This window comes from Oreochromis niloticus, linkage group LG2 (assembly GCF_001858045.2).
Source record: "Oreochromis niloticus isolate F11D_XX linkage group LG2, O_niloticus_UMD_NMBU, whole genome shotgun sequence".
Taxonomy (NCBI): domain Eukaryota; kingdom Metazoa; phylum Chordata; class Actinopteri; order Cichliformes; family Cichlidae; genus Oreochromis; species Oreochromis niloticus.
The window spans coordinates 14,279,860-14,303,837 of NC_031966.2; the positions used below are offsets into that span (position 1 = coordinate 14,279,860).

The window sequence follows — 23,978 nt, forward strand, 5'->3', positions numbered from 1 at the left end:
AGGCCAACCAGCAGTGTGGTCACTTTATCAGCTGCTCGTCTCAGTCTGATTAAGAGAGATGTTGTTTGGTCTGTAATGGACTCTCAGTGTAGGAACAATAGCTCATTCACTCATTGATTCATTTCATTTTATGATGCCCTAGAAACAGTGATTTTTAAAAAGACAAACATTTTAATCCCAAGGCGCACCAAAAGACAAGCCAAACTTTCAAGGCACACCTGCAGGCCTACATGTGGAAAATAGCTTCTTTCATGTGAAATCTCAGTTCCTCTTTTATTTATATATTAGCAGAAATGGGCATCTTTTATAATAATAATAATAATGCATTGGATTTATATAGCGCTTTTCAAGGCACCCAAAGCGCTTTACAATGACATTATTCATTCACGCTCACATTCACACACTGGTGGAGGCAAGCTACGGTTGTAGCCACAGCTGCCCTGGGCAGGCTGACAGAAGCGAGGCTGCCATATCGCGCAATCGGCCCCTCTGGCCAACACCAGTAGGCGGTAGGGTAAAGTGTCTTGCCCAAGGACACAACGACCAGGACAGAGAGGCCGGGGATCGAACCGGCGACCTTCCGGTTACAGGTGCCCTTCCCAACCCCCTGAGCCACAGTCGCCCCGTATGGCACATTTGTAGCATCTGGATCGTAACACCTACAGATTAGTTACTTCTAGTTTTCTCCACACAGGAAAGCAGTCTGTTTTATGTTCTGACTATCTCAGTCAGACCCTTTTGATGTGTACTAATATAGACAATTTAGTGTTTTTGCAGTTGCATTGCATGGGCCTAGACTATATCTAATGTATTTAGATCAGTGTATGCTTCTAAAGTTAACTGGATGATATCTTGTTTGTGCCGTGGTCCCATTTTAGCCCACTGTACACATATTTAACCGTGTTATAGTATAAAAGGTCAGTGATGACAGCAGGGATCAAGTTGGAGTATGAGTGTGTGTATCTTTGGTATTTGAGTGGTTTAGCAGTTAATGTTTTGTTTGTGGTTCAATACAAAATGTTTTCCGTGACTGTGTTTATATTTGTGTGAGCTTTATTAGAGGAAGATTTAAGGTTGCAGCTATTGTACAACGGTGCACAGACTGCCAATGAAAACGAAGGGGGGATTATATGCAGTAAATTATTTAAATTAAACAATGCACATCAGATGGTTTTGATCCTTAAGTCACATGGGATTGATTTTAGTTGGTATTAAATCTCGGTTAGCCGTGGCTAGCCTGCAGCCATCATCCCTTTGACCTTGACTAACCTCTTGTCTGGTCTGGGGGGATTACTGTGGTATTTGTAGACCATGGAGCATCCAGGGTATTCCACAGAGCCATTTCAATAATGTACAGATTTAGAGATTGTTTTTTTTGTTTTGTTTTTTAATTCCTAGTCCTATTTAGTCCTCTCGAGTCTGATCATGTGAAAAAAACATTTATTTTTTGTGTATTCAGAGTTGACATTTTCACAAGCTTGTTAAATTAAATGCATAAATGTTTAGAATTTGAGCATTAAGGATGGTACTGGTTATGATTGGATGGGTTTGTTTTTTGTTTTCTTTTCAAGTTTTCTACAATTATAACTACCACATTTTTGGAAGCAAGCTGGAAACACTTACTGCACTTACAGTCGAGTCTATTAATTTCAACAGCGTGCTTGATCCAGAGCCAGTCCTGACCTCTCTGGGGCCTTAGCAAAGTTCTGCCAAGGGATCTTCCTGACAGATCCATGAGCCATTTTAACTATTTATCATTGCCACATAATTACACCAGTGATCCCACTACAAACCTTACTCCCTAAACCATTTAAGGATAAGCACTGCTAGGTAGAACACTATGAGATGTGGACAATAAACAGTATCATTTCTATAGAACTACATGAAGTTTTAACAACAGATTTGGAGACTTGTCTAATTTTCTGTTAAAATACACAGAAATTTTTTGTTGAAAATCAGGTTGGGGCTGTTTTTTGTACTCAAAACTTTTTTTGAGTTGAGCTTGCCGTTCCATATATGTATATGCCATATGCTTTGACAAGCCTCTAAAAAGGTAAGTTCCCGTCTAGTGATTCAGCGTTAACAGTGGCTCAGTTGTTTGTCTAGACTTGACAGACAGGGAAGGCTGTCCTCTGTGGCTGTTGCTGTGCCCTCTTAATAGACTTTGACAGCTAACGCACACACACACCTTAGATTCCGACAGCCTCTACTCATTTCAGATCTATATATATTCCCTGGCATTTCTCTTCTGATCTCTCTCCTTACCCCATCACTACTTCCCTCCCTCTCTGCCCATGCTTATGGTCTCTCTCCGTGTGTGGAAAGTATTTTTCATGGCATCACTGAAATACCCTGGCAGCATGAGAAGCATCACCCTTAGAAAGCACGTCTGACCCAGCAGAGTAGGCTAAGGGCAGGAGGAGAGCGATGGATTAATGGAGGGAATGGAGATTCAGACAGCTAAAAGCGCCACAGCGAGATAAGAACTGGAAAATGTCCCTACTTGTGAACGATTTATTGATTTTCAATCTGAGTGATAATGCAATACTAGACCTCAGGAGGAAAAATGTCAGCCAGACAGTAGATTTTAAAAACATTAGCAAACGTTTGTCTTCAATTTTATCTTTGAAGACAAGTCGGCCTCAATTTTTTACTTTTTAGACCCTACACAGGTCAGTCACGCTAGGTACCAGTCTAGCGTGACTGACCTGTGTAGCTCTTCGTGAAGCAGTTTACCATCCGTGTACTTAAAAATCACGCATGAGATTATTTTGTGTGACTGTGGAAATGATTCGTATATCTCACTAGGACACCATACCAGGCTGGAGCGCCTTGTTCTGTCCATTTGTGCCAACAATTTTCATGTGCACACCCATAAATTGACACCGATATGTCTGACCTCGTCCCTTCTGGGTCACCTACACTGGCTTTGACCAAATTGTCAATGGTCACGACAATTTGGATATTAATAATCATGAAACTGATCTGTGTTAGTCTGGTCCTAGTTTCGGACAATATGCAAAGGAACTGTTTATATGTTTGGGAAACCTGCAGTCAGCTGAGACTGAAGAAGTCACTTGGATGAGTGATGAAATGTTTCTGAACTGAAAACCCATCGTTCAGATGAACAGAATCAGCTTTTTGGGATTTCCTTACCTGGATGATTGAGCATACATCGAGACAAACAGTCACTTTTTTACCTGTGTGAATTGGATCTTGAAAGCTTGGTTGTGTATTCTGTATCATTTTATGCCATATTGCACTGGTCCAAAATGATCTCCAGACTGACCGCTGGAGTCCTTATCAGGTGTAATTCATAGCCACTGTTTTGGATTAACAGGCACAAATTGTACCACAGGTCTCTTACAATTCTTCCCTCGAGTTTACACGGCGTAAAAGGGCCTTTAAACTCTCTACACACGAGGAACAGAAAGGAGACAGAAACCATGGTTAGTTTTATATCCTCATCCAGAGCTGAAAGCTTGTGATAGCACCATCTATCACAAATGCTGAAAGAAACCCATCATGTAAAAAAAGGAGAGGAGAGAAAATGTCCCAATTCAAACAACCCTGTCTTGTTTTTCAAAAGCGAAAAAAATAATTGCCGGATTTTTGTGTTCAAATCCAACACATAATTAGCTCTGCTTTCCAGGGCTTTGCTGCTTTCTGGTACAAATTGATAAGGTAAACCTGTTCTAGGCTGTCTCTGCTCTGCAGTCTGCTTCCATAAATTTTATAAATAACGATCCTTCAGTACGTATTGACATGTGTTGATGCTGTTCTCCATTTGGTTTTCCTTACTTGCACCCTGCCCCATGCTTAACATAACCATGACTCGAATATGTTGGCTATAAGATCTCTGCGTGACCTGTACATGGACTGTATATAGGTCAGTACAGGGATATCAGCTTTTTGTTTTTGGCGTTTCAACCTACTTAATGGATAGGTCATGTTTGCTTTATTTTCTATAGCTGACACCAAAATAAAAAAGGTAGATATACAAACAAACCAAGTTGGTTTTAGATTCTTTTTGAGTTTGTTCCATTGTTAACATTCTTCTTTTTCTTTCTCTCTTTTTTTTGTAGCATTTTTAAATTGTGATGTATGTTTCTATAGCAAAAGCAGTTTCATGCACACAGGAAGTGATGGATCAGTACATAATCAAAACATTTCAAAGGATACGCAGCACCAGTCAACACTGTCATAGTGTATTTTCTTCAGCATGAGAGGATTATTGTAACAAAGAGGTCTGGAACATGGAGGGTGCTGGATCAGAGGGTCAAGGCAGTGGAAAAGTAATAGGAAACATAAATAAAAATCTACAACACAATCAAATAGAGTTAAACAAAACTGTCATTGCAGTTAATTTAATGACAGAAAGCTGTTGCACAGCTGTTGTCAACTCTAGTCTCCATGCATCTATTTCACTGTGACACTCATGGAACAGAGATTAGAGTGCGCTGGAAACGATAACACAAGCCTTCAGCTTGACTCCCTTATCAAACACCTAAAGGAGAAAACACACAGCTACAGCAGCACTGCAACATGGCATATGACGTGCATCAAGTGACACAAATAAGGGCCAAGTGTGACTCGGACCACGCTAAACAACCTGTCTGTGTGGGACAACAAAATAACATACATGGCTGTAAATCCCATGTGGATCCACCATTTAAACTTTGATTTCTTAGTTGTGGAGCCAGTCTGCAGAGCCACATCTTACCAAGTTTATAAGTGTAGGTGAAGAGGGGGAAAAAGGGTTATTGCAGTAGTGTGAAATGTCGTGGACATCATTGTGCGACTAGCCACAGCAGGGTTTCTAATTATACATAGAAAACATTAGAAGCTGCTGTTTTGACACATGCATTTCAGCAGCAGTGTGTTTCTGGCTTTAATTATATGTTTCTATATCACTACATTAAGTTGATGGGACTGGTTTCTTATGGCTTGGTGAATTGTTGTCAGTACAACCCACTGAACCCATTAATAATGTTCAAACAGGTCTCCTGGTCCTTTTGCCCTTTATTTCTAGACTGTGGCCTTGGCACTAGCTTCAGGCACAATAATATACCAGCTGACCCAGATTGTACCACTCACTGACATGTGCTATCAGTGCTCATCCACAGTTCAGGGACAGCTGTTCTATCAGCCTTTCCAAAGAGTGCTCACGTTTCTAAATCACAATAGATAAAACAGTTATTCTGATTGGCACTGAAGCCTCTTTGTCAACATGCTGCCCCTGTTGTGTCTGTATGTTATAAATGGAAGATAAAGTTTTAGTTTAGACGTCACCAAAGTCAGCGGTAATACCAGGCAGGCTGAAAGTCAAAGTAGTGTTAATGATTCAAGAAGAACGCTTCATAACATTTACACATTCTCCTCGTCTGTTTCTTCCCTTGAGAAATTCCTGGAACGTTGTGTGTAGACAGGTGTATCCCAGATGGAAATAACAGAATCTAAAGTTGGATCCTTTAGGAAGTTTGGAACTAGCAGGATTTGTACACCACTGAGCGGATTTCTTATCTATGATGGTCATGAAAAAGGACGTTTCATATATACAGTCAGTAGTTGACCACTTGCAGAAGTTGCATTTATTTGTTTGGTTTTTTTAAGTTTTTGTAGTCTGTTAATAATCTGCAAGTCCATGGTCTTCAAATTGATGGCGGTTACAGTTATATATAATAATACCCAGTCGTCAAATTTAAAGTTTAAAGTCAAGTTTTTAAAGAATGTATCCAAACTATAATCACTGAAGTTGTGCTAACTAATTGAAAGATCAGTTGAATCATAAACACAGAACACCAAGTGTCAATAAAGATCTAATATATTGAAACTGGCTACCAAAAAGTGAAAAAACATCAGGACTTGTTGCCAACTGTTGGTGCTTACTTTGGAAAGGAGAAAATTTATAGTAAATATTTATTCACTGGAAATCTATACAAGTTTCTTCCTTTTAAAAAAAAACAATACAGGAAAACAAGAACTTAGACCAAACTTCTTCTAGTTGTTGTATGTGAGGGTTAAATTTTGCTTGGGCAGCTGTAAAATTATCAACTTTTAACTTTCACAGTTCTTTATGGAAACTTCCAGAAGCTTCACCTTACAGTTTGTCCAGAACAGAAGAACAGACGCACACTGTCTGATATAAACACACTGTGTTCATAGTCACACTGAAGCTCCCAAATGGAAAATGCTTATTTTTTAAGTGTAGTTACTTTTGTAGGTACGTTTTGCTTAAAGACAAAATCAGCATTTGGTTTTCTTTCTTGTAAAATATGTAGCTAGTCTTGTATTTAGTATTGCCTTTTACCCAGCAGCTTATGTCGTAATGTGGTTTCATTATTCAAATGTTTGCTCAGGATGATTCATGATTCTTGTCTTTCTGCTGAGGTCATGCTTAGTGAGCACTGTGCCTCTAAATCTCAGGGGCTATAATGGTTTTAGTCTATTGTTTTTCTTCTCTGCTCTTACTACGAGACTCTAAAGCTCTCTAAAACTTGAATATACATCTTTTAAAAAAGCTTAATAACTTAATATATACAACCATGGTAATTATAGATTACCCACAGATGTTTCTTTAGGATTTCTGATCGAGACGGTTCCCATTCAGTTTTACTTGCTTTGTCTGAGTCATGATTATCAGGGATATTTGTAGTCGATGAATAGCCAATGTCAGCACACTGATAGGAGTCTTCACCTTTAGTCCATTTGTTTCATACTCGTCCTCCCTTTTTTTTTTTAACCTCTTCCTTCTTTCACTGGTATAAATATTTTTGCCTCTTTGTTCCTTCACGCCCTTTTCTTTCTTACACTGTTTCTGTGCCTTTTTAGTCTATATTTTCTAAATGTTTTAATTCTTCTCCTTTGGAAAAAGCTCATACAGGGTGTTTTAAAAGACACAGGCATCTGTTTGTGTGCATCTTGTCTGTGCGTGCGCGCCATTACACAGCCCACTGGGCTGACTGTAAACTGCTGAGTTCATAGTCGACACTGAGTGGACAAAAAAATCAACCCTCTACCCAGTTTCTGCCTTAAGATTGGCCCACATAGCTTTCCCTCCCTGTTCCCTCTTTACAATTGGCTCCCAAATTCAGCCCCTCCCATCCCATTGGTCCTCCTGGGGTTGTTGCCTGGTTACATCAGAAGCTCATATATTTGAGCAGAGCTCTGGATATTTACTGCAGCACTTTTGCAGACAGAGTGCAGAGTGAGGCACCCTCACTCACTCACACACACTCACACACACACACATCCACACTTGTTCATAAATTCAAAACACACACCGTTTTAGAGGACGCTACAGCATGCACCCCGCTGACACCCTGGCTCTGTTGCTAGACCTGCTTGTACTGACGCTGACACCTCAAAGTGCTCAACTGGGATAACCTCTGAATACAAGGTTGATCTACAGACCTGCCAGGTACTCGAAGAAGGAAGGAAAAACTGAGAGTTCAGGAAGAACAAGCTTAACAGCTGGATACTGCTGCTACAGGAGATGTGTCAATTGGTTAACAGGCAAAAAGAAGAGAAACACAGAGATCGTGCAGAGTTTGGCTAAAAGTCAAGCTCGCTTCTCAGACTGGACTTCAGTAACCTACAGGTTGGCTTGCTGAGTACAGTGGAAAGACAAGAAAGAAGATACTCAACAGAGAAACTGACAGAAACTGAACCGCCTGCAGGCTTGATCCAGTGGCATAAAAACCCCAAAGCTAAACAAAAAGAGTAGATCACAGTGAGAGGAAACACAGCTGGGAAAATGAGAATGGCCTGTGACATTCTGCTGCAGAGGTAAACATCAGGGGTTATGTAACTCCTGTAGTCTGACTGGAATGAAAGATTTCATGGATGAATAGATGGATGAAGGAGAAAGCAAATATGTGGTTGGATGATTGATGAAGTGAATAAAGAGAAGAGGTGGGGAAAAGTGGATTGTTTGAGGGAAAATGACTGTAAGAAGCAGCTGGAAGAATAGTTGAAGTTTTGATTTAGGTATGAATTGGTGGAAATGTTAGGAATTTAAAACATCATTGTACATGGAAAAATGGAGGGAAAGGAAGATGATTTGTGCTTGTTGCTCAGTGTTTATTTACCAGAGAGATGAAAGAGGAGAGAGGGAGCTGTATAGGAGTCCAGAGGAAGAGAGGAGAAAGGGGTTATAAGTATATACTTGACAGCAGATTTTTTTTAAGTTATGTAATCTGAATATAAATAACACAAGAGTGCAGGATGACAGTGTGTCAGCACTTTTTGCACCATAGAAGGAAAGAAAAGGCAAGTTAGTAGGGAGTAATTAGGCGTGTGGAAGTTTATCAACAGAAATTTTGCTAACTGATTAAAGTAAAACAAGTCCTGATGTGCCAAATGCCAAACCTCTGTTTCCTTCTGCTCAGATGTAAGGATTTTGATGCTGTTCAGCTAATGATTAGCAATTAGAAGATGTGACCTTGAGCTCAGTGGAATTACAGCCATCGTTTTTCTTTTCTTTTTAATGCTGTTACCTCACATTTTACAAGCAAATTCATTTAGCAAGAAAATAATAATTGATTCATTTTAGGCTTTTTCTGACATAGAAAGAATGTGAATTAAACCATCAACATGTTAAAAAAACATAATGCAAAGTTGAACTTAAAATAAAACAGTGAGGGTATCTGTAAATGTGCAAGCTCTTAACAATGTTGCATCAGTTCATCATGACTCTGCAAGAGAAATGAGGAGGATTTGTTGAGCCACCTTAACCAAAATCAAATCAATATTCTCTGATGGCCAAACTGCCGCGGGACAATTAAGAGAAAATGAATGAATCTGAGCTGTGTAAAGCAAATGATGGAAGCAAACAAATGAGCACCATGGAGGCAGTGAAACAAACAGATGTTACATCTTTGACCTGGTCTGTGTTTAGGTTGTGATCTGTTTGAATACAAACATCTGTGACGGATTTTTGGCGCTTCCATGAAGGACTATAAATGTTTACAGTTTCAGACACAGCCAGGAGAGCTGTTTATGAGATGTAAGATGATGCTTATGAAGAAGAGTGGGCAAGTGAGTGTGTGTTTCTGTGTGTTTCAGGTTGTGCTAAGGAAGGAAAGGCTTATGCAGGCAAGGTGTATTTATGTCCGAAGTGGGTAATGAGCTAAAGCAGTGAGCTATGTTTTGTTGAACATGCTGGTTTATATATCTATATATATATATATATATGCTGCAGTCACTATTACCTCCCAGCCAGAGCAGAGCCGAGTCAGGTTTGCTGACAACAGCACCTCTTTAAAATCACATCTCACTCTAACTTACCTTACGCGCACACACACTCGTATATTCTTGCCTTTGCATCAGAAGAACCATTGAAAATAATACAAGTGGGTAATTGATTAGTTATTTTATTCTTTAGTGTCATCACTGATAATACAAAGTCCCTCTGCTCTATTTTGCAGTAACCCACAATCTTTCCGAGATGTTTTAGCCGTTTAGTCACCAGTCAGCTGACTGGATGGCGCTGATACACAGCACAGTGGTTCACCTCTGCGTTTCATGCTCTTATCTGTGCGAAACCGATACTGGTGTCCTAAATTTGTGATACACACAGGGTACTATAATGTTTTAGACTTAAGATAATTGCACAAACTCAAAATAGAGTCCAGTAAATACTGCACATTTCAGCCACATTTCTTAATGATTTTATCTCCTAATACCTGAAGGTCACGTCCCCTGCTGCAAGTATAAAATGTGTGATTGCGAGATAATATTAAATCTTACAAGTTTTTCTCCATTACTGAAAGCCAATAGGACATTTGAAAAAAAAAAAAAACAGCTTTGTTGAATAATGATTGAATTACCTCAGCAGCATGCACAGCAGCAAATGGAAGGATAGCTTTCAACACAGATGGAAATAACAGTCGTGTTTAGACCGTGGCAGCGCTGACTGAGATAATCCTTTGGTGGTAAATCAGCAGTAAATATGTTTTGAATGTTTAAATTTTGCTCTTCACAAATGGAAACCCATGTAATACAACTCAAGAAAAATGGCCAAACTTACATGATAGTTTTTATATTTATATTGATTTATTGATATTTATTTATATCAAGTTAAGAGCTGAGTTGTGATGATTACTATATCCAAGACTACAAAGTTTACACAAGAGTGCTAATTGTGGTGGTGTGTAAGTTGGACTGTGTCCACTGACCCTGCTGCAGGAGAGATTTTTCTAGCAGAGGGATCCAGGTAGGAGGCAGCAGATTAACCTGACGTGATCTGAGTGATTCTGGCAAGCATCCCTTTTACTCTGACGTGCTCGTCTCTGTACCTTTAAGACGTAGATAATAATGCAGTTAGTAAAATCAAAAAAATCAGTCATAATCTGTTTGAACTATAAGGCAAAGTTTAGTGGTCATCATATATGTAGAGACTAAATGAAAGTTGAACTATTTATACTTTGGTCACTAACAAAGGGTTTAGAGTATTGAAGCCAACAAATAGCCGTAAAAGGTGTGGTTCCTTAAAATGTTATTAAGGGCTTATGTGTGTCTGCCGTTGAGGCTTTAGGAGCTGCTCTAATCCAACTACATGAAGCAAAGCTGAGCCATCGTAGGCCAGCTACTACAGTCTTGGCACACTAGCTAGTTTTAGGGCCTAAACGACAGCACATCAAGTTCAAGTTTATCAAGTTTTATTATTGCTAACGTGGTTTGAGGACACTCTGTCAACGCTAAAGAAGATAGTTTTATTAAGGTTGGGTTGAATCCATATCAATTTTACATGCAGTTGCGTTTCATCTGAATTTTAAATGTACTAAATTAAAGTGGCACCATGGTGTAGTGGGTTACACATGCATCTACCAGGCCAAAGCTTTCAAGCCTGATCCCGGAAGGAGAGACAAATCCCTCAGTGGTTGAACAGGAAGGATGTCTGGCATAAGAACTACTACAGAGAGAACATGTTTCATTGTGCTGACATATCTTGTGGTACAGTTTCACATTACTAGGTGAGAGGTTAAACTACTGGAGGTTAGCTGCTGTCAGGGCTCATCTGATGCTGATAGTAAAGTTTCCTTTCTCCAATAGGGACAACAAGAAGACCAGGGGACACCCTTAAGGCACCAATAAAAGTTTTCATGGAATTCTTTGGGGTTTAATGGTGCACGATGAGATATTTTGTACCTAGGGCCCATGGCAGTTACGTAACGTCCTTAAAGGCCCCATCTAGGCTCTGTTGTCAAAGATTCAGCCACCCAGTGTCTCCCTTTAGGGTACAACTCAGCAGCAGAGCCTGCTGTCAGATTATATCAGTATGTTGAATGGATACTTGTTGCTGTAGGGAGCCTGCAGGATGCAATTCTGTTCAAAGGGCAGTTCTCCATGTTGACTAACAGGAAAAACAAGAAGAGGAGGGATTCACATGACGAATGGGCTGATGTAAACACAGTTCAGTTGGAGTCGCGTTGGAGAATCACACAATGGATGTTTGAGTTTATGAAAAGTGTGTGCATAAGAGTGTGTATACTTAATCAAACATTGTCATTAGTATTTTGTGTGTGTGTGTGTGTGTGTGTGTGTGTGTTCTGGTTGACTCATTGTTAGATCTCTGCAATACAAGCGCCTTCCTTTTTGTCTGTCCTGCCTTCACACTCACTCATGATCAAGGCTACATTCTCAGGAAGGGAATGTCGGATGTTTGCTGCCTTCATAGTCAGTAAGATGGAAAAAAAGAAGCAAAGCGGAAGAAAAAGGAGAGCTCAAGAAATGCAGTGATGATACTAAAAAGGCTTTTTGGGGTTGAATGAGCATGAATGAAAAGAAACGACAGAGTGATAAACGGAAGCAGATTTGATTTAAAACATAGCTAATGGAAGACAAACACCCCAGAGAAAGAAAAGAGAGGAAAAGTAGCAAGAAGGAGAAGAATAAAGAGAGGGCATTATGGTTTCCTATCTGCCATTAATAATTCAGTCATTATCGATCAACCTGAGCACTTCTTGTAGCGTTAGAAGTGCGTGCGTGCGTGAGAGAGAGACCCAGCACACATATACACATGAAAGGCTTGCATAACGTCAGCTGTTGTTTTTCTAATGAGTTGAGCTTGACCCCTTGTCTGACACACACACACACACACACACACACAGCAGAAGGTCGTTCGATTAAGTCCAAGAGCACCGACACGTCTTAGGTATGTGTGTGTGTGTGTGTGTGGGTGGGTGGGGGTGTTATATAAATCCTGGCGTGCCTGTCAGTGGGTGTGTTTGTGAATCAAGTGACGGGACACATCACAACCAACTTCTTGTTTCATGCCGTGTACACAAACACGCACACACACACACACACACACACACACACTTCCCTGCTTATGGAAGAACAAGTATGACATTACATACACAGCCGTCTATCTGATCAGCAGGGTCAAGCAGAGCTCTGTAGCCTAAATAACAATCTGCCCACCCAGAGTGGCGCCACTGACTAAAACTGTGCGCGTGTGCATGCGTGATACATTTGCTGAAATTGTCATTTCAGGGCATCTGAGACATCACTGTGCTAATTTTTACATGTTTTTCATTGATTTCACCTCTACTACCTCACTGCTTGATCTCTGCTCTGTCTCACTAATGCATGTGTAGAATACACAGACATACTCATTGTTAACATCATTGCTAGCATTCTTCTTCCCTGTTTTGACTCTTGCGGCTCGACGCCCACCTCCTCCAAGGTCAGTGTGGGACAGGAGTCGAGGAGTGCGTGATGTTCTAACCTTGTTGTCCTTTTCCTCTCTCTGGCTCTACAGCTCCCACCTCTCCCCTATATCCATCCTGCCTGCTGACTCTGCTGAGTAAGTCTCCACATATTCACACACACACTCACAAGGGCATACATGACATAAACTCACGCTCACGTACGCATTACAGCATTCACAACAACTTACCATAAACATCATAAGCTGTAATAAAATACGTACTCAATAATTCTTAATATTATATCCCACAAAGGCATTTCATGTTAGAATATAATATTAATGAAACTGCAAATAATCAATAAGAGAAAGACAGAGCCATATTATATGTTAAGCGTGATGAGGCAGTCAAATAGCATTTTCTCAAGAGGCGAATAAAATAATAGAAATCGAGATTGATGTGCAGCCAATGCTGAGACAAGTGAGTTTAAAAAATGTACAAGGTTTAGAGGAAGAGACGAGCAGGAAGGAGGAGAGCCGGCCTTGTGTTTTGATTAGGAAGCTAAAGTAAAGCATTTTGCATGGCATGGCACTCTGACGGTCTCAAGGACACGAACTCTGCAATCACATGACTGTCACGCCTCCTCTTCGACGCTGCTCAGCATGGAAGCAGAATACGATTATTTCTCTTTGTGCAGCGCTTTAATGTGGGTTTACTTATTTCAAGACTTACATAATGAGGAATTAAACATAAAGCTGGAATTCACTACAATCAGCAGTCAAAGGAGTTTAAATTGTCACATGTTCAGCTGCCCACCAATTTAACAGAAAATAGTAAAGATGGTTTTAAAAAAAAAGAAGAAGAGACATGATGATGGAGATGGGGAAACAGTTTTTTGCTGTGGAGATTTTAAAAAAGCAGTTTAATCTATTTTTATAACGCACATGCCAATAAAAAAGTTTCCCTTAAATTTAAAAAGAGGGAACCTGCAGGTCCCACCGAGTTTCCCTCTGAGATCTAGTGAGTTGTGAGGAGTCACTCGAGCGCGTTTCCAGCAGTGCGTTATAAATGCAAGGCTTTGGCTGCATTAATGGTTACCAGGATGTGTTTGAAAGGCCTCTTCTCTGTTGGGAGGTAAAAATTTGGACGATGTGTGAGTGTAAGTGCTTCTTTCTGTGTCTATGTAAGTAGGAAAGAGTGCAAGTGCATCATCTTTTACTGCTTATGTGTTTATTTCTGGAAGTGGCTGTTTGTGTGTGATGTGCAGTGTAGTTATTATTGTAGAGCTTCCTGGAGGTGGAGGGGAAGTTTGAGTGTGTGTGTTCATATATTGACACCTACATTTCATTTACCTCAGCTCAGTAGCTTTGAGTTTCTGCCTTAAATGGACATAGCAGAAAATCCCCTACAGCTATTTTTCAAGCATCAAGTACTCGATGTGTTAAATTCATGCGTATCTACAGTACCTGAGACAACTTGCTGTCACTGTCTGGACATTTACTTTGAGGATCAGCTTAAGGAGTAGAAGTTATATGATAGAAATATAAAAAATAGAGGAAAAGTTGGAATAAGACGTGATGAAAGCAGATGAAGTGAGTGAACAGTTGGTATGGGGGAGTTGGGTCTTTTCCCATTCAACTTAGACTCTGCCGCTGTCTAAGCTGGAACAGTGACAAAACTCACAGACTGCATGAAGCCAGAGTAAATGAGGGAGGAATACATTATGATCAAACAAACATGGTCCAGTAATTGAAGCCAGATAGATGGAATCTCAGTAGAGCCTGTGGATCAGGCGCTGCATGTCGGTGCAGAAAAGGTCAGCGTGTGACTGCTGATGTTACCTTTTATAGGCTCTAACATCCTCTCCTCTCTTCTCCCTGGCTCCATATTAATCCTTTTAGACCGGGGCCGCACCATTGGCTTAATAAGGACTTGTTAAATAGCTCAGAAGGGGAAAGAAAGCACTGAGTGAAAATGATGAATATTATTCACTGTTAAACTTCACTAAATGTCTCTTATATGTACCTAATTACTATATATTTTCTTGTCTTTCAACAAAGATGAACATATAAATGTGCCATTTATCTGTTAATTGATCAGCAGAGGTTCCAGACACAGAGGTAGTGCTAAAAACAAACATCTTAATTAAATCTGGAAAAACAGCCCTCTAACCTCGTCAGTATAACTGAACTAAGGATGTCATGTTGATGGCAACAGTTTTAGGCATTATGAGAGCGTTTTTAAAGCATGTATACTAATCACTTAAAAAAAAAAAACATGCTTAATTGAAGGATTAAAAAAATAGTAATGGTAGTGCTATAGTGTTGGGTAGTTGTTACAATCTGCAAATCAGTTTTTATCTTTGTAGGTTTTTGATATATCGTGTTGTAGTGCAGTTCAGACAAAAATACATACACAAGCCTAAATAGTGTGCATGTTTCTGTCAGGTGGATGACAGATGGAACTTATCAGTCTCCAGCTTTGACTATTTGCAACATGGCTGAAGTATTTTCGTTTTGGTTATCAAAACAGTTATTGACGTCACAGACTTTTTCTCTACTCGATATAAGTCAGAGAAACATGCCCAGCATCTTGGGTGTTTGGATTATTGCTGTGGCTCGTTTAATGTGGATACTTCAGGTGGATATTTTTATTTTCAGTTTATCGATTTTTGTTTTTCTGTGGAGTTGTTGCACTGAATAAACAGGAAAAAACATGGTCACTGGATCTCATGCAAATTAGTTATGTAAACCTTTGAAACTCAGCTTATCCTCTTTAAAGGTAGTCTAAACTCTTTGGCCAGTGGTTAGTGTTAAACATCATTTTAACTTGTATTTCTGCTTTGTTTCCCAGTATTATTCAGCGGACCATCAGGGCTGCAGTGGAGCAGCACTTCTTTGATCTGAAAAACTCCATCGACCAAGACCTCAGCAGCTACGACAGCCAGGGGTGAGAGTGCAACACATGCAGACCTGAAACCACAAAGATTAGTTCTATGCACGCATGAATTAAATGTCTGTTGCACTTTGTAGTTGCACCTGTTGGTACAAACATGATTGCTCGCGGTTTTAAAGTGGCATCAGATGACTCTAAAGAAGCATATCCGAGATAGCAAATCTCGTGTACAAAGGCACAAAGCCAGCCAGATGGTTCGCGTTACAGATAAACACGTTTAAAGCAGTTGTACTGTAGGTTACTTTAGCATTATGCTACTTTGCATAGCATTCCCCTGGAGACAAGTTATGAATTTATATTTAAATGTGGGTAATTGCATTGCTTTATTAATCTTTCCATTGTGATATGTTAGGGAGAGTCCCAGTGAGCCTGCAGACCAGGGCTGTGATGGAGACAAGGAGCAACAAACTGACCCTGAAGACAGTCCCTGCGACACAGAAGGGGAGACCCCACTCACACAGCCTGAGCAGCACATCCAACAAAATCAGCGAGAAGCGCAGGTCAGTGGGGGGACGTCATGACGTGATAACCAGAAAGGGAATCTTTATTTTAGTTGCTCACGCTGCCTGTTACTGTAACATTGGCAGAACAGCAGCTCCCCTGTGCTCAAACAGAAAGTGACATCAGATGATAAGACACAAAAGAAAATCGTAGCAAGCTGCTGTGTGGGCTCAGAGCATGCTTGCCATAGCTAACCTCCTTCCCATCTCAGTGTGTCGCTTCATTCCAAGGCAAAATCTGTTTGATATTATCAGCACAGTCCCATCTTTGTTCTGCTCTGATTGCTGCAATAGCTGGAAATTTACTGGGAAAGCGAGAAACAAGAGGGTTGTTTAACAAATACAAACACGCAGACACATTTAGTCATAACTAAATGTTAATAAGGTCATTTTGTACTTGGAAAAAGTGCCGAGTAGTTTCTTTCTCAAGGTTTGGCGAACACATTTCCCACTTTTTATACCTATCACACGCCAGAATGCTATATTATAAAACAAGGAGCTACTTTCAAGGGCTTTGCAAATTCTTGACCTTGCTTTCTTCACATTTTGGTAAGAATAGATAAGAACTGATAAAATTATTGTTCAGATAATGATGCTTTGAGATGCATTATCTGTTTAACACATACAGGAAATGTTTCAAATTTAAGTGTGTCTCTGTGCATTTCACGTAAGTATTCTGAAGGGTAGTAATGTTTCTCTTTATTTTCAATATTTAGTTTTAGGCACATCTTTGTATTCCTGTGCACATCACATACATTTTTAGTGAAGCTGTCTCATTGGAAATCAAAACTCCGTAACTAGTGCCCCCCATTCAGCCTTACTGGCTTTTATCCCAAGAACCATTTTAGCTTCCAGATGGAGAGGTGAGGAGGAGACAACATGGTAGGCAGGGAGATGAGACCCACGGCTGGAGGAGAAGCTGTCACTGAAACAATGATCTTGATCCAAGTCCTTAAATAGATCAGCCAAGAGCCAAAGAATGACAGCTGCTCCACTGTACTACATCATCACAGACATGCATGCATGTATTTACACTGGCTTTATGTTTAAAAAGTTGTATAGTTGTGCCATGTGCTATTAACAATAAGTTCAATATGTGTATGTCCACATAATATACACACTTTGAAATGTCTTCTCTATGGTTCATTCATTCCAAAGTTATGATGAGGACTTTTGTGCTCTTACAGAGTTGTCTGTATAGGTTCTCAGTCATTCAGGTGATGCTAGACTTAGGAACTTGAGGGGGAAAAAGAAGGCATCTGGACGTCTTCAAGCTTGCGAAGACATTTCATTCTCATCCAAAACTCCCAAACTCTTTTTCAACAATGCTAATGTTCACATTCTGGACTGAAAAGACAGATGGCTTGAAAGAGGACTAAATGGAAAAAAATCTATGAACAGAGATGGTAGCTTTTCAGCTCTTTTCCTGTAGTGCCTACTCAGCTTGACTTGACTCTATTTGGTTTCAGTCGTTTTCCATTACAATTGAGTACCAACTTATGTGCATGAGGTTGTTATAGCAACGTCCTGTGACGTCTTTTGTTTCTGACACAAAAATGCATGTCACTCTCATGACTCAACAAGTGATGCCACTGACTAGCCAATCGGTGCCATGCGGTCTGTTAATGTCACATTTTCGGATCGCCTCAGACCGCTCAGAAGCCCAGCTGAGTAGGTACTAAAGAAGTACCTGGTACCCGTTATTACCAGCTAGTGGAAAACCCTAAAAAACGTGTTTAGCTGAGCCAAAAGCCAACCTTCAATAGAGTTTTGAGAACCCTTCCCAGGTTTTTCAAATCTCACTCACAACTTACCTCAAATGTGAGTCAGCAGGTCACATGATAGGGTGGGGCAAGGTTTCACAGTAGTTTCACCCTTAACTTCTGTGATGGTATTAAGCCACACCTTTTTTCCCACCTTGGCTCGTGATAATGCCCATGACGTGATTAAAGCACATGATTAATAGTGGGTCAGCCACTCTCCAAACCACCTCCAAAGAGAACAACCCCCATGTTAAATACGTGGAACTCTCCACCTTTTGTTTTCAGGACTGAAAAGCCTCACAAACTTCAAGAACTCCAGTAACTTTTTCAAGGTTTACAGAGTTGTTGACGATGAGCAGAGGCACTTAACCTCTAATTTTGGCATTAAGGAGCCTTAAATTATTAACTATTTAAGGTGAAAGAGCTTTATTTAATGCATGTATGATTATCTCACTGTATTCTGGATCATTAGTGTTTTACTTATTTATGTTAGACTCCAGTGTGTAACTCAGTTTGTGTTCTTGCCCATTCCTGTCTCTTGCTCTGCTTATTCCTGTTTAAGTTAAACAAAAAATCTTGCTGTCTTGTATTTTTTTCCCCAGAATTCACTGGACTCTGTCCCCACCCTGGAGGAGAGCTCAGGAATGGACCTGGATGCAGAGTCTGTCACAGATGCAAAGAACAACTTAAACACTGCCAGGTGAGCTGTTTACTTCACAAACACCAGCTGCCTGGATTTACCCTCAGAGTTCAGTTTCGATACAAAGCAAACGAGAGGCAGCAGTGTTGCTGTGCTGATCAGCCACTTGCCTGCTGCAAATTGCTTTGACACGCTGTTTCAACCAGAGCTCACATTTTATGCTGCATCTGAAATGCATCTTTATCCCAGTCTCTCTCAATCCCAACACTTATTCACTTATGCTCCTTCTTGTGTGTGTAGTTTCACATGTCGTATGATGATATTACACCCCCAGCTTGTTGTTAACAGCTGTAGTGAGTACACCACCATCAATGTGGCATGCAGTGTTAAAACTGACAAATGCTGTTTCACACCTATTTATTTAAAACAGGCAAAAGATAACAAGAGGGGCAAAATACTGACTACACAAAGCACTGATTTTGGTTACAGCTTTGTGTGAGTTTTTTCATCGTCGAATTATTCATGCAGCGGAAAGATTTATTTCGTTGTGTGACTGTGGTGTGACTCTTCGTCAGCTGTTATCCAGGCAAGGTTTCAGGAAGACTAAATATGGTGACAGTGGTATGATTGGAAAGTACATTTATCCAGATGAGTCTGTACAGCGGTAACATATTAGTACTTCTTGTTCTTGGACCAAAGAGTACTGAAAACGTACATCCCCTCGTGGAGTGTTAATGTGTTTATCTCCTTTATGGTTTAATTTTGAGTGTTTATCTAATTTTATTTTTGTTTCTAATCTTCATTTTCAGGCAGGACAATCAGCCTCTTGTGACGATGGAGCACACTGTCACCATAAGCTGTGTAAGTGACAGGATGTGGAAATGTACACCTTTCATAGACTGTATATAAACAATGGCTATAGCCATTGTTTATGTCATCCGTTGGGTTTGACCTTCACAGTAAAGCTTTTAAGTATCTGTTAAGGCCTTAATTACACCGGCCTACAGAGCAGTCAGTGACCCCATGGAAACCACCACATGCTGGGGGAAAATGTTTATTCCCTGATTTGTTGGCAAGTGGTTGCGGGAAGTTGCTAGGTGAAATTGGTTACAAAGGTGCTGGTCTGAAAAACACACTTGCCAACTTAACTTCAGTTATTTGGTCCATTTTCCTTATTTCTTCCATCTCTTATTGATTTTTTTTTTTAATTCCTCCAGGACTCCAGTTCATGTTGCTGTGATCACAACGCCAACACCAGCGAGCCCAACTGGAACCACCTGTCACCATGCCAACCAGACTCCTCCCACCTCCAGCTTTTTCCCGACAACCAATGGGAAGGTGAGTTCCATCATATCCTGGGAATTCCAGCTTGCTCGGTGCAGCATAAATATTCACAGAAAATTAAAGTGGTATTGGTGAAATAGAAGTTATGCAGAGGGACAGACCTTTAAAACTTTAAATTAATTTATTTTTATCTAATAAAAGTGACATAATGGGAACATTTCATTTCATTTAGATTGTTGTATGAATTACTCTTCCTTAAATATAAAAATTATGGAATATTTTTACTCTAAGCTTAAATACGTCGCTGAGATCTGAATTCAAACCTGCTCAGTTTGATAAATTATCTCATATAAGTGATGAAAAACTGACGTTGGTGGCATTTGTTTGCAATTAAACACAACACACATTGGATGAATGCTGGTGAGTGAAGTTATGAATGACCTCACTGCTCCTCTTCTGTGCTATCTCTCTCCCTGTCCCTCTTCCTCCTCGTTCTTCTACTTCTCCTCCGTCCATCCAAACAGCGTCACCCCCCTCCCATCTCCACCTCCCTCCCATCGACTTCTCATTGATGCATCTGCAAAAGGAAGGCCAAGGTAAGTAATTTCATAAGCGCCCATTCACCAGTCTACCCCTCCCTCCTTTCACCCGTCCTTGTTATTGTTTTTAATGGTGGTCACAGGTGACAACAATAAAAGAAACTATATTAAAATATAATTAAAATAGTCTCGGCTTTTCAAATGTGCGTGTGGTGACGCTGATCGTGATAAATCCCTCCCTGTAACATTCTTCCTTCCATCAGATTTCATGAGATAGCAGGCGGACTTGTTTTTTCTTTCTTCACTCTTCCCTCTTATTTTTTTACTTTACACTCTGATTCTGCTGCTCTTATTGGTCACGACCCCTCCTACACTCTCTCTTCCTCCTCGACTCAACTTGGCAGCATAGCACTGACAGTAAATACACCGGTAATCAGGCTTAGAGTGAGTCAGCAGGTATGGAAGTAAAAAAATAAATAAAGTTGTTGCTGTACATATCCGTCCATCATGATATGTATAACACCCCTCTCTCTCTCTCTCTCATGCACTTGTTAGAGAGGGATTAATCATCTGGCCTCTCCCTTCCTTGTCCTCTTTTTACTTGGCTTGACTTCTCTCTTTATTTCTTTCCTTCTTCTCCAGACCCCGTCCCAGCTTTTAAATCCTGGCAGGATGACAACGAGAGCGGAGAGGCACAGCTCTCCCCGTTGGCCGGTCGCATGGTTCCTCTCCCTCTGCTCCCCCTGGAGGAGGGTGGTGAAGAGGAACAGGGAGAGGGAGGGCAGAATGACTCCCCTTCCTCTTCCCGCTCCCACCCTCACCTGCTGGCACGACGCTTTCTCGATTTTGGTGTGCACGGTGCCCAGAGATTCCTCCAGCAGGATCTGGATGCCACTTCACCCACCAAAGTACATAGGTATGATGTGTAGCTTATTCACTGTAAGACTGTTTTTTTGGGAGGGTTTAATGTTTATAATGACACCACAAAGCATTATCTTTGGTCTGAGACTTGAAGGGGTTTTTTTGGGTTGTTTTTCTTTTTTTCCTTTTCTTTTTTAGCTTTTTTTTTGGTAGTTCTGTCATGCTGGGGGGGTCGCTGTGGCTCAGGGGCTAGAGTTGAACATGTTGTCTACCAATCAGAAGGTAGCTCTGCTCATGCAGTCCACATGTTGAAGTGTCGCTGGGCAAGAACCCCAAATTACCCCCGATGGATTGGTCACTGTGTGCGTGTGTTTGTGAAAGTTAAAAGGTGCTTATGTATGAATGTGTGTGTGAAAGTGGCTTGTAGTAAAAAGCCCTTTAAGGGCTGAGCTGGAGTCAAAAAGCGCCATCAAGTACCAGTCCATTTACTATTTATACCTGTGCTTCCTCAGGCCCAGGCGAGCATCATTTGGTTCCAAAGAGGCGATGAGAGGAGGAGATTCGGTGATGCACCAGCTCACCAAAAAGCTTCAGCATCTGAAGAAGAAAATCAAACAGTTTGAAGAGCAGTTTGAGAAGGAGAGAAACTACAAGGTAAAATCAGAACTTTAATGTTTTTTTTAGGTAATAATAAAAAAAGAAGAAGAAGAAAAAAACTGCAGGAGCCAGTCAATTATTGCTTTTTCAGGCTGTTATAGCAAACAGTCATCTTCCTCTGCCTTCTCCCTTTCTCTGCATCAGAAATACCAACACATTGTTTAATTGCTTACACTCTCACACATCCTGAAAATGTAATTTTGTATTTTTGTCTTGGCTGTTGTTGATGTTTTCTGTGAAATGCCAACTCTTGGTCTCTGTGTGTCCCCCCTCTTCTCTCTGCAGCCTTCTCATGCAGACAAGGCAGCTAACCCCAAGGTCCTCAAATGGATGACTGACTTGACCAAGATCCGCAGGCAGATTAAAGGTACAACTACTTTTTGCTGTCGGCATGCATTCATGTGTGCTTGACGGGGTTAGAGTGTCTGTATGCCATCCTGTTCTGTGCTGGACATTTTGACCCCACTTCCAACCTTTGACCTTTTGTGACAACATGGCATGTATGCTGGTCTGACAGACATACACAGACATATATGCACGTGCTCAGGGTCAACGTGGCTCTCACATGCGTGGCTCCCACCCTACAGTGTGCTGGTGCGTCCTTGTGAACCCACATTCATTACCTGCAGGGTGAGTTCAGTCAGGTGAAGCAGCGGAAAACACCATAAAGCAAGTATTTGAAAATATATGGTCAGAAATCCCAAACTGTGGTTGCAGAAGCTTTTGGTTTGGCTGCCAGTCAGCATGTCAAAAATCAGATATTAAAATATAAAATGTATAGAAATTCTTTTCTGCCGGCGGATGTTTCTCCTCCCGATGTTTCACCACACTGAACGAACCCCGCAGGACGCCCGTCCACCTCCTTCTTGTGAGGTGCCGGCTCTCCTTTATGGAGTAACACAGCGGCCAAAACATTTGTCACTGTTTCAAATCAAAACTGAAATCAATAATGTGAGCATCCGCTCTTCACTTTCCTCCTTCCTCCTCCTACTGCCCAACGACTCATTGATTGATTGATTGACTGATCGGCCAACCAGGACGCCAGCACCACCTTTTGCCCAGAAGCACGTTGAGGCACCAGGCTTTGATCCATTCACACAGATGCCACCATGCTCCCTCCTCCCCTTCCTCCTCCTCCTCCTCCTCTATCTGCTCACCTCCCCATCACATACTCACCCCCCCGCTCCACCCCTACTCAGGCCTACTCAGCTCTAGACCGTTTCACCTCAGTAAGTACAAACCCCTCAGTAAGTAGACATCTCAAACACTACTGACAGTCACAGCGAGGCGGCTTTGTGAGAGCATCTTGCTTCCTTGTTTCGGTGTCTGCTGAAACAGCTTGTTGGCATGGGATAATTAATGGAGAGATGGTGAGAAGTGTGAAGCATCATGATGAAATTACGTATTTATGGTTCTGATTTCAAAATACAAAACAAGCTCTCTTTTTTGCCAGACATTTTGGGTCTCTGACATGTTAAAAAATGTTGGCAAACTGCAAAAAAACATGTCTAACTGCTGGTATCAGTTCTTTTAAAAAAAATGCTTCGGTACTGAAGGTCCAGAAGTGTTTCACCTTTACAGCCATCGGGGGCTTTTGAATTTAGTGATTTTACTGTCTGGCAGTGTTACAAAAAATAGTCTGGAAAAAGTTTGCTCTCTGTCTTTGGCTTTTTATTTTGTGTGGTGGTGTGTTTGTGAGTTGTCACACTGTCTTCTTTCTCCTTATTTCTGATGGGTTAATTATAATCAGGACAGATAAATTCCTGCATGCCTTAACTGACTTTCTCTGTTTTCTACTTCTCTCCCTCTCTCTCTATCCCTGCCCTTATTTCTTTCCTCTCTCCTCAACCTCATGTGTTCATCCTTCCCCAGATGCCAAACACCGTGCAGAGACCGAGCTCGGCCCTCAGACTCGGCCCCGGAGTAACACCTTGCCCAAGAGCTTTGGATCCACACTGGATCACAGTGCTCATGACGCAGCGGGGGAGCTCAAAGGCCCGCGGCCTACAAGGGAGGAAACACTGGAGCTCATCCAATGCAGAGTCAAAGAGAAGAGGGAGGAGGACGGCTGGCCTGATGATATCAAGGTAAGGACCAGATATTTTCCAGCAGAGCACTGCACTTAT

The 23,978-nt window shown here is 41.0% G+C and overlaps 1 protein-coding gene across 4 annotated transcripts in view; it reads left to right on the forward strand.

Moving 5' to 3' along the window:
* Window positions 1-23,978, forward strand: part of fam13b (family with sequence similarity 13 member B) — a 67,744-nt gene that overhangs the window by 36,551 nt on the left and 7,215 nt on the right. The window contains exons 8-19 of one of the 4 annotated variants that reach the window (XM_005467272.4): window positions 12,767-12,811; window positions 15,507-15,602; window positions 15,961-16,108; window positions 18,474-18,571; window positions 19,321-19,372; window positions 19,729-19,849; window positions 20,320-20,391; window positions 20,977-21,250; window positions 21,708-21,849; window positions 22,138-22,219; window positions 22,890-23,081; window positions 23,725-23,939. In XM_005467272.4, coding sequence (XP_005467329.1) covers window positions 12,767-12,811; window positions 15,507-15,602; window positions 15,961-16,108; window positions 18,474-18,571; window positions 19,321-19,372; window positions 19,729-19,849; window positions 20,320-20,391; window positions 20,977-21,250; window positions 21,708-21,849; window positions 22,138-22,219; window positions 22,890-23,081; window positions 23,725-23,939 — 1,537 coding nt within the window. The remainder of the gene's footprint in view (window positions 1-12,766; window positions 12,812-15,506; window positions 15,603-15,960; window positions 16,109-18,473; window positions 18,572-19,320; window positions 19,373-19,728; window positions 19,850-20,319; window positions 20,392-20,976; window positions 21,251-21,707; window positions 21,850-22,137; window positions 22,220-22,889; window positions 23,082-23,724; window positions 23,940-23,978) is intronic. The other 3 variants (XM_019364175.2, XM_005467275.4, XM_019364177.2) reach the window with 3 other exon arrangements.